Source organism: Phalaenopsis equestris, unplaced genomic scaffold (genome assembly GCF_001263595.1).
Source record: "Phalaenopsis equestris unplaced genomic scaffold, ASM126359v1 Scaffold000196, whole genome shotgun sequence".
Lineage (NCBI taxonomy): Eukaryota > Viridiplantae > Streptophyta > Magnoliopsida > Asparagales > Orchidaceae > Phalaenopsis > Phalaenopsis equestris.
Genome location: NW_018164638.1, coordinates 305,504 through 316,750, shown reverse-complemented (window position 1 = coordinate 316,750; position 11,247 = coordinate 305,504). Strand labels below are relative to the sequence as shown.

The 11,247-nt window shown below is 34.0% G+C and overlaps 1 protein-coding gene across 3 annotated transcripts; it reads right to left on the bottom strand.

Moving 5' to 3' along the window:
* Positions 1 to 1,912: 1,912 nt before the first annotated feature.
* Positions 1,913 to 8,771, bottom strand: LOC110022540 (protein LONGIFOLIA 1). 3 transcript variants are annotated; one of them, XM_020721535.1, is made up of 6 exons: positions 7,763 to 8,771; positions 7,463 to 7,533; positions 5,811 to 7,391; positions 4,726 to 4,882; positions 3,105 to 3,867; positions 1,913 to 1,929 (listed from the first exon to the last, which is right to left on the bottom strand). In XM_020721535.1, the coding sequence occupies exons 1-5, from the start codon at positions 7,914 to 7,916 to the stop codon at positions 3,110 to 3,112; spliced, it is 2,721 nt and encodes a 906-aa protein (XP_020577194.1). In that variant the 5' UTR covers positions 7,917 to 8,771; the 3' UTR covers positions 1,913 to 1,929; positions 3,105 to 3,109. The 3 variants fall into 3 exon arrangements, with proteins under 3 accessions (XP_020577194.1, XP_020577193.1, XP_020577192.1); XM_020721534.1 differs by lacking the exon at positions 1,913 to 1,929 and adding an exon at positions 2,882 to 3,010; XM_020721533.1 differs by lacking the exon at positions 1,913 to 1,929 and having other exon boundaries at positions 2,882 to 3,867.
* Between the last annotated feature and the right edge of the window lie 2,476 nt (positions 8,772 to 11,247).

The window sequence follows — 11,247 nt, the reverse complement described above, 5'->3', positions numbered from 1 at the left end:
GAACTGTCGAAGCAATCACGCCGAACCACCTGTTACAAAAATCGCCGGCAACACCTGCCAGATTTGCTGTTACCGATTCTGAGACACACAATCCAATCATTGTCGTTGAACCACAAACTGAAAACCACACACTAATAGCAATTGCTATAAATTCAAACAACAATAATTAAACACAAAGATTTATGTGGTTCGGCATTAAGTCGATTCACCCATATCCGCGGTGAGGAGGGAGATTTCACTAGCACCGAATGAGAGAAAGAAAGAAAGACATACGATTACATATCAACACTTCTCAGCATAATCAGCTCTCATGAATACTAAATCCTTTTTTATCAGGGAGGACTAAGACTTATAAATAAATAAAAACAAAAGAAAAAAAATACCTAATTACAATAAAAATAAATAATGTCATAAATACAATAGTCGGAGCACTTTAGCAGTGCAGCAAAGAGAAAGAGAAGGAAGGAGGGATTCACATGAATCCTACAACTGGGATGATCGACCTTCGAGGCAAAGGGTTTTTCGACTCTGTCGTGATCGAGAGAGAGAAGTGGAAAGGGTGGCTTGAAAATGAGGGCTTTGTCGCTTGGGAAGAAGAACTATGAAGTAAGTGGAAGACTTCGTGTCGCCACGAATCAATCGAGTTTTGAAGTTGATATAAAAAATTTGTAGAGTTTATGGATACACCTCGATAGTGCCTCAATATCACATCAATAATATCAATCTGAACCTAACTTGTTTGCATATAATATTTTTCCCAAGTTCCTATGAAAAATTTGTTGTGAAAAATTTATTGTTTAAAAACTATTTATTTAGCATCAATTATCCTATTTGAAAAAAATCATTTTTAAAATTATTGTTTATGAATAAATATCGGAAATATCTTTCTATTTATATTTCAATTTGTGATGTTATAGATTTTTTTTCACCCATTTTAATTTTACATTTTAGATTTTACATTCTAATAAAATATATTAAATATTAATTTATCATGAAAAATTTGACTATTTGTACATATTGCCACATTTTCCAATAAAAAAAAAAATTTGAAAAAAATGGTGTCAATATTTGTACATATGGCAACATTCGTGGGTCCCACTGTCATACAGCCACGATGCTCGGCTGTGATCGGAGAGCGCACGCAGCACGTGCGCTATGCAATAATCGCTCCATGGGAGGAGATGCAATTCAGCAGTCCGACAGAAAAACTATCCCAAACGGACCCTTAAATTAATTTCCTAACATTTTTATATATTTATTATCTCGATCAATAATAATAATGATATTTTTGATTTAATGTTAATGATTTGAGTGGCATGCATGTAAATATGAATGTTTAGGTGCTATATATGTCAATACATAAGATTTGTGTGGTATGCATGTAAATGCCCCTTTTTAGTGGCTATAATTTGATTTCTGAGCAGTTTTTGTTGATTTTTTTTTTTTCAGAAGATTTACATTCCTACCACTCAAATTCCTATGTATTTACATATGCAACACCTTAACAATGCATGAAAAGGTGTAAAAGTTCAAATGGTGGTGTTTTTCATATGATATGAAGATTTGCAGGTGTTACATTTGTAAATACATAGGAATTGGGTGGTATATATGTAAATGGCTCAGTTTGTACTAGAAAGGCTAAAATGATAATAAAGAGATATACCATCACAAAAAAGCAAGAAGATTTATATAAACTTGTGAAAATGATAGTCAAATGTGCAGCCCAAAAAGCATAAGAGAACCACATTCTTGTAGAATACAAGGACTAGACTGAGTAAAATAAATAACTTTCTTGATGCTCCAAAATGACACCATATGAGCTCTCTTTCTCTGGGAAAAATATTATATCAGGACTCCGAACGTACCGCCGCAGCTACGTTCGGATTGCAATAGTTAGGAATATTCCGCTGTGTTACAGAAATATTTCATCTGCGTTATTTATAAAAAATGAAATATTATTCGATTATTTTACGTTGTTATTGGTTATTTGATTTGGGGCTGTGTTATTCGGCATATTCCTCATGTTATTTCAATTTTCACTATGTTATTGGAATAACAGTCCTAAATCAAGTAACGCGGGAGAATATTTCAATAAAACTTTATTGGAATAACACAGTCCCAAATCAAGTAATGCGGGAGAATATTTCAATAAAACTTCAGCCTCAAATCAAGTAACGCGGGGAAATATTCCAATAACACCCCAAAATAATCAAATAACACCGTATCATACTCGAATAACACTTCATTTTTTACAAATAACGCGGACGAAATATTTCTGTAACACAGCGGGATATTCCCAACTATTGCAATCCGAACGTAGCGCTATTCGGAGTCCTGATGTAATATTTTTCTCTTTTTCTCTCTATTACTTAATATAAAGAAAAATTTACATATATACCGTACAATTATATGTATTTACATATCTAACTCCTAAAATTTAATATTTTTGCTTTTATACCATTTTATTTATGCTTGAAAAGATGTGTTTCACTTTTTAAAATTTAAGTTAGAATGGTATTTTTATGTGATATGAAGGTTTTTAGTGTTGCAAGTATAGAAAGTAAAAAATTTTGATGTTAGATATGTAATTGTGTGGTATATATGTACATGCTCCTAATACATATTGTCTCATCTTCAAAAAAATTTCCTTTTTAGAAGATTTACATACATACCACTCAATCCCCCATGTATTTACATATCTAACATCCAAAATTTCAGTTTTTACATGCATGAAAAGTTGTTTTTCACTCTTAAAAAGTTGAAGTGATGGTATTTTTTACATGATATAAGAGATTTGGATGGTGCATAAATATAAAAAAGCAAACTTCAGCTGTTAGATATGTAAATGGAAATCTATGTTTCAATTGACAATAATGTCCTCCATAACTTGTATTTTGAAGAAGAAAGCTAAAAATACAGAATAGACAATGACACATCACTTCAATTCATCCAATATAAGATATTCAAAAGATGATGAATAAGTTCATATATGCTGTATGCTCCATTGATGCTGTACATATTGCAGAATATCAGCTGATTTTATTCTCTATTTACTCCGAGAAGATGAAAAAAATAACAAAAACATGCTTTATGGTTGAACTTACTTGATTCATTTATCAAACAGATGTTTGCGCCTTCTGCCAGACTTGAAGTTCAAACTATAAGCTTCAACACAGACAATCTCATCGATCATATCCTTGAATATCGACCGCTCGATCGCCAACACAATGCCGGGCAATTCTCGTCCATAATCCGTCCAGTCCAATGGCGGCCGTCGAAGAATTTCCTCGCCGAATACATCTTCGTCATCCTCATCACGGTCTTCGGTCTTCAAAGCCTCAGCTTGAAGCTGATCAATTTCAGAACACAGTTGTTTAAGCAGCTGTGTTCCGCTCCGAAGCTTTGCTTGGAGCTTCCATGGATGAGAGCTCCAACATGTTGGTTCGAGCTTCTGAATGAGAAGCTCATTAACAACATCAAACACGAGCTTTCGATGCAGCTTTTCGATGTCCAAATTATGATGGAGGAGAGAATTTTCGTCTGCGTTTTCGGGATTGGATGCATGGATGGATTTTGTGTGCTCGAGAACGAGGAAGAGGTCCGGGTTTATGGGGCGGTTTGAAGGAGCAATGGGGCCTGAGCCGAGCTCCATCATCAGAAGACCAGAGGCCAACAGTATTTCGGCGATATAACGGTGATTACGATTCTGTGTTTCGAATAATGATGTGATGTTGTGTGTTGTGGTTGAAGCTGTTGCAAAGGAAGAATGGAGTTCCTCGAGCTTCTGGAGCAGATTCCCAATGCTCTCAAGTTTCTTCTGATTGATCTCAGAATGAGTTTTGTGAGATTCAGAGGAGTTATTAATGCCTGTTCAAGGAATACATCATTAACATCCATGTTTTTAGAATTGTGATACATTACATTTTTAGGGAAATTTACATACATACCGCACAATTCTTATGTATTTACGTATTTAACAACCAAAGTTTGATGTTTACAGTTATAACATTTTGGTGTTATGAACCTATGATTAAAAGGTGTATTTCACTTCTGAGAAGATTATGATGTTGGTATTTTTTATGTGATGTTAAAGTTTGAGTGTATGGATGTAAATTTACATATATATCACACAATTGTTATGTATTTAAATATTAGGCACCCAAAGTTTGAGATTTACACTTCTACCATTTTGGTGTCATAAACCTATAATAAAAATGTGTGTTCTACTTTTAAAAGGATAGGGATTGTGGTATTTTTGATGTGATGTTAAAACTTTAGTAGTATGCACGTAAGTTTACATCCATAACACACAATTCTTATATATTTACATATTTAACACCCAAAGTTTGATATTTATATTTATGCCACTTTGGTGTCATAAATTTATGATAAAAAGGTGTGTTTCGCTCTTAAGAAGACGGTGATGATGATATTTTCTATGTGACGTTAAGGTTTGAGTGATATGCATGTAAATTTACATGCTTGCATGCCGCACATTTTTTATGTATTTATATATCTAACACCCAAAGTTTGATATTTATATTTATGCCACTTTGGTGTCATAAACTTATGATAAAAAGGTGATATGAAAAATTTCGGTTCTATAAATGTAAGAAAGCAAAGTTAACGTGTTAGATATGTAAATACATAGGAATTGGGGGGTATGTATGTAAATGCCCCAAATAAAATAGCAAAATTAAGGATTTAAAGAGCCTGTTTCCACACCTTTAGATGAATTTGTACTTCTCTTCACCATTACTAAAGATGGAAGATCATCCTGATAAAATGTAGCATCTAGAACTGAGATTGGACTAGGCTGTTCTACAGCCACAGCTCCAAGCGCTAAAGTGGAAGTTTGATCATCCAAACCAAGTGGAGAACTCTAAGAGCACAAGAAAAAAAACATATGTTAAGATTAATAAATCACATTTCAACTTCGAAATTAAAAAAAAAAGGGAAATTTACATATGTAGCACACAATTCTTATGTATTTACATATCTTGCACCTATACTTTCATATTTACATATATATATCACTTCGGGGCTTTAAAGCTATACATGCAATGATGCAAAGGTGTATTTCACTTTTAAAAAGTGTAATAGTGCTGTTGTTTTAGCTAATATGAAGAATTTGATTGGTATGTCTGTAAATATGAAACTTTAGGTGTGAGATATGTGAATACATAAGAATTGTGTGCGACGTATGTAAATGGCCCAAATAAAGATACATTCTTTACAAAAATACAATGCTTATTGCAGTAATGGCTGAGTCTGCAAAGATCCTAAATTTTCAAATTTCTATAACGGCTCTTTTTTTTTTGAATGGAAAACATGTTCTAAGAAATAAATATTCTACTTTCACTTTTGTTGTGATTTTGAAAAGATTTGTACTGATCAAAATTAGTGCTGGTTGTTCAATACATAGAAAAAAATGATGGGTGGGTAATGTACATAAATGCCACTCAATTCTTATGTATTTACATATCTAACACCTACATTTATAGCACTTTGTTCCCATAAACCTATGCATGAAAATATGTACTTAACCTTTAAACAAGTAAATAATGGCGGTATTTTTGAGGTAAAATCAAAGATTTGAGCGGTATGTTTGTAAATAGGAATGTTTAGGTGTCAGATATGTAAATGCATAAAAATTGTAAAGTATGTATGTAAATACCCCATAATGGATTTAACAAGTTTCAACATTTTTTTTTAAAGCATTTTCTAACTTCAAGCAACCACATGGAGCCTAATATGAATTGTTATGACATAAAGAATAGAAATTAGAATCCAACTTCTGACAAACAGACCTTTTGAGCTCCCTGCTCAGGGCAAGCAAACCTCTCTGCTAGTGTATCTTCTATACCTGATCTCTGAGTCAACTCGTCTCTCTGCTGATTCGTAGTGGGTCTGCGTCGAAACTTGCTTCTCGGAGACATTAACTCAGATGGTTGCTTATTTGTAGACACGTTCTGATGCTTTCTCAAATCAGATGAAGTAACCGAAGAACGAATTCTACTTTCAACTTCAAGATTTCTCTGCTGTAATCTAGGACTCAGTGAGTTTGATGATTTGTCATTTTTCTCCCTTGAAGACTGCTGAGTTTTAGATAAACCAAACTCAGTTCTTATTCGACCATTTTCTTCGTTTTTTCTGTAAATCATAGAACTTGTTCTTGGACTGCAGTCTCTTCCCAAATTGCTACTAAAAGGCTCCTTCTTTTTCTCCATAACCTCATTAGTTCTCAGTCTCTGAATTCTGCTCAAACCATGCAAATGAACAACAGAAGTTGCGGTGAAATCGGATCTGTTGATAGATTTCGCAGGTTTCATGATTACAATAGGTGAATCATATGCTTTTTCAGTACTATTTCCTATTGTTGAGGCCAGGAGAGCTGGTTTCCGGGCAATGGGAGATCTGAGATCTTCTTCATTCCTTGTCGGAATGAATTTTGGTGAAGATAGTTGCTCGTTCTTCTTCGATTCGAGCAAGCCTTTTGTCTGCATGGCATCCAAAATTTGCTTAAGTGCCCTTAGATCCTTGCTTGCATGAGTAAACTCAATCTCCTTCAATCTCTTCTCAATTTCACCATAAACAGACTCCGACCGCTGCTTCGATCCGTTCTGCGTAACATGAAGCCTCTCCTTCTTCTTCTTCCAAGGAGCAGTTTCCATAGTAGTTTTTGCAGGATTCTTCACAGAGTGTTTATTAAGGTCCTTTTGAAAGTTCCTCGAGGATTCGAAAGGCGTTCTCGCATCGTTCGAGCAATTTATTACCTTATTCTTCATGGCGCCTACTTGTTCTTCATGATTTGAGCTTAATGTAGGCATGGCTTCCAATCCCATTAATTTGGCAACAACACTAGGAGCACTTGTCTTACTTCCAAAGTCTCTTTGACCATTGTTAGATATCTTCATGGAACTCTCCCTACTATCCAAAGAAAGCCTTGGGAGCTCTTTAAATTTCGAATTCGATCTACAATTGGTTGATATTTCTCTCCCATCATAGGAAAAGCGAGAATTCAAAGCGGATTCTTTCGCTTCGAAGGTCCATGGAGCTTCTTTGAGCTTCATGAGGACTTTAAATGATTCATTGAGATCCAAAGTTGATCTTGACTTCGTTCCATCCATCCCATCGATCACATAAGATCCATCCCCTGATTTAGATAGCTGAATTGGCCTTGGAGAATCTATGGAGCTCAGTACAGGCTGCTTGAACTCATGTTGGTATGAGGTTTTCCCTGATAGACAATGAGATTCCTTTTTGACAGATTTATCCTGAAGATTTGATTTATTACAGTCAATGGATGAAAATGATGAACAAGTTGAGGATGAGAAGGATGTTCTTGATGACTCCATTGACATTCTTTGGTTTTCACATAAATTTTTCTCCTGAAAGGGGAAATTTTTTATCATAAATCTTCATAGCTTGAGTGAATAATTTAGAAAAATGAAAATCTTACCAGAGATAATTGAGGTGAGGGTGCAACATTAGCTGTTGCAGGATTGCTGACATTATTTGCATAGGAGTTTCCTGTAAAATTAAAAAAAATAATAAAATAATAATAAAATTATGAGCTTAAGAATGAAAAGTTTGCCTCCTTAAATTCACACTACAAAGTTGGATTAATTATCAAATCATAAAAGATTTACATAAACAATGATTGAAAACAAGAAAAAATTTACAAAAAGTGAAAAAATCAATAATTATATGAGTTTTAAAAGGAAGAAGAAGAAGAAGATGATGATGATGACAAACAAACCTGAAGTAATGTCCTTAAAATTACGCCCTTTAAACCTCCTTCCACCAAGCAGATTTTGTCGATCAAAGATTTGAAAGATTCCAGTCATGCATCCAATTTTCTTCTGCAACTCAGAATTTTCTTCACTAAATGTGTGCCAAAATTTTGCAGACATTTGTTCAATTTCTCAGCCAAACAACTCGCCACAGAGAAAAGGATGGAGCAGCTGCTCCTTAAAATGCCAACCCTAAGCTTCTGATTTATCCCCAAATCCAAAATCTAGGGTTTCGGAGCATCAGCACTAAAACACTTCGGTAAACCCTATGAAACACCGGCAAGAAATACGAAAAATGTCTCTAAAATCTCTGCGCATTAAATCAAATCCGCTCTATTACCAAACATTTCAAATCAGTCCAGGTCAATTTGAAGCTGAAATTGGAGTGAAGCTCATTACAGCAGGAAGTTTTCGCCTTCAAAAATTCCTCAATAAGGTGGAGAAATAAATATTTTCCATACATGGGTATCATTCCCAATCGCGTAAAGAAGACAACTTGGAAATGTACAGAACCAGAAATCTCTCTCAAATTGACTCAGACCTCCATTACTAAAGAAAAGGGAAGGCTTTTCTCAGTTAAACAAACAAGGACCAACCAGAAGGGAAGAGAGCAGATTAATGGGTGTTGAACAACATGTAAGAGAAGAGTGAAACACCAAAATCGAATCTTTGCTGCACCAAGCAGTGAGAACAGGAAGGAGGGTTCCTAATAAACTGAGAAAAACCATGAATTCAATAAAGAATGAGAGAGATGATGACTCTATGAGCCATTGGGGGAAAGTGTGGGGAGGTTTTTATTGCGGTAAGAAGACTCACTGTGAGAGGAGAGAGAGAGAGAGAGAGGAGGAGGAGGAAGGGGAAGATGAAAAATAATGGAGAGAGAGAAGAGGGACAGAGGCATCATGGTGGCATCACAGAATACCATGTGGGGTGATTATTATGGGTGGGTCTAATGTTGTCCACAAGGACATGTGATGGATGTCAGAAGTTAGATGAGAGAAGAGGATTGTGAGCTTTTTAAGCTATGTAAGAAAGCCTTCAAGAATTGATGCTTTCACATTGTCATTTTCTTCTTTGAATTGTGTGAGGAATTCTAAAAGCTTACATCTTAATTTGATTTGAATTGTAGGATAGCTATAAATTTATTTTAAAAATAGTTATGTAACATAATGATAATTGTTAGAATTTTTTTTTGATGAGTGGTGAATATATGTGATAATATTAACATAATAACATGATACATTTAGTATGATAAAATGATGGATTTAGTATGATAACATTATATTCTAATAGCTTCAATATCCTGGATTTAGTATGATAACATTATATTCTAATAGCTTTAATATCCTCACACAAACTCGATCTACTGTAGTAAGGAGCATTTAGAGTTGAGGGTTGTTACATGACTATCATCTAAAGTATTTCATATTACATACCAGACATTGTTGAATTTAAGATTGTATGTGAATCACACAGAAGAAATAGCGTGTAAATGAGAAGAAAAAGATAAGCAAACAGTAATGAATAGCGTTCAATAGTGTTATTTCTCCATGAAATGTTTTCTCTATTAAGAGGGGGACAATGATATTACATTTTTAAACCCATTTGTAGAGGGTATGCACTGGGATATTTTTGATATTTAAAAGCGCAGGCTTATTGTCAGCTGCCTTTTGGCTCGATCGACTTAACTTACTTGACTTAGATTGATGGGGTCAGCTCGGTCCCTTGAGCATGATCGGTAGGGTTCAGTCGGCTGATCCAGCTTGATTGATTGTCTTTGATCCTTGGTGAGGAGTCTTCAGACCTCGGTAGGATGATCATATATACTTTGCGGAATTGGGTTTTAAGCTGGGTCAGCTCTCCTATGAGATAGACTATCTCGTCAAGTTAGTTATCCTCTATCGGATGGCTCAGAAGCTCTCTTGTCTCGTCTTCAGTCGGATGGCTCGCGCTTGAATCATATGGTCTTCTTTTGTACGTCTTTTGGCTCAGTCAGTTTTGTCCTAGTTGACTTGACTTTTTTGCCCGGATGGAGTGCCTCACATTCTCCTTGCAGTGGATCTGAAGTACACCTTGCAGTGGATCTGAAGAGGAGTCTCCATCGATGGAGTGCCTCACATTCTCCTTGCAGTGGATCTGCCTCCATTGTACTCTCTTCTTTTGGACCATTAGATCTCTTTAAGATTCAATACAGACACCTTTTTGAAGTACACACTCAAACATAAATTTTTATATTTTAACACCCAAAATATCCCCCTTCTTCAAAACACTCACCTACCGTTACTTACTCTTTGAAGTTGGGATGGATGATGGAAGTGTCTCTGAAGAAAAATCTTCATAAATTTTTTACAGGGTTCTCAAGGGAACTTCTTTCATACAATGTCCTAAAACATAAAATGTTATTTCATTAGTTTATATAAAAGGTAAAAAAATAAAAATGTAATAAATTAAAATATAAGTGATAATAAAAATATGTTATAATAACAAATACTTATTCTTATAATAAGAAGATGTCATAATATTGATATTATAACATTATAATTCTAGAATGTTCAAAAATCATATTTTAGTAACTATAATAATAGGGAAGTGAACAATATGTTCTCTATTTGCACACTATTACATGTTATATAGAACTATTTACAATAGATATTTAGTATAAATTAATGCATGCAAAAAGGTATTTATTATTGAAACATATTTTTTTATAATATAAGGTTAAAAAACTATATTTGTAGACTACATTGGATTATCAATAAGTGCCATTTTCTTATCATTAAGGAGGTCAACATGTGAGGCTTCATATGCCCAATATCATATTATCAAGTACTTAGGGTTGTTAACCCTATGATTATTTTATAATGATTCTAGTTCTGTCCAAACTACATCTTGGTCTCATAAATTCAAAAACTAAAGTTTTGGCTCATTATTTAATGAAAAAAATATTATCTACTTCCATTTTTTTTTGATAATATACACTTATGAAGATGTTGTGGTCCACCTCAAAATTGCTAGAAACCACTTTATAAGAGTATGAACATTCATTGCATGATTCCCATGTAGAAATCATGCTACTTGTCTCCATGTATGTCACTTTGTATCCTACAAAGAATCTAAAGTACACAGCATAGAAGTCCTACTTCTTTTTTAACTTGGGAGGGACCATTTTATTTTATTTTTTATTTTCCTTATTCTTATTAATCTATATTTAAGTAATATTATTTCATACCATTGGAGAAGTTTTTTTTTGTCTATATTAACTCACATGATGATTTGTATAAATATATTATCATTTAAGATAAAAATAAAAAATAAATTGCTGAAAATTTTTTGTTATATTATGATTTTATTTTTTTTTTCTCAAAGAAAATGCCACTATTATGGGTGTAAACAAACCGAACACGAACGAACAGAGCTTGTGTTTGTGTTCGGTTCGTTTGAAATTTAGTTT

Coding starts and splice junctions, on each gene's coding strand:
- LOC110022540 (XM_020721535.1), bottom strand. CDS start 7,916: ATGTCTGCAAAATTTTGGCACACATTTAGTGAAGAAAATTCTGAGTTG. Junction 7,392..7,462: donor CCTCACCTCAATTATCTCTG/GTAAGATTTTCA, acceptor TTCCCCTTTCAG/GAGAAAAATTTATGTGAAAA. Junction 4,883..5,810: donor CTGAGCAGGGAGCTCAAAAG/GTCTGTTTGTCA, acceptor TTGTGCTCTTAG/AGTTCTCCACTTGGTTTGGA.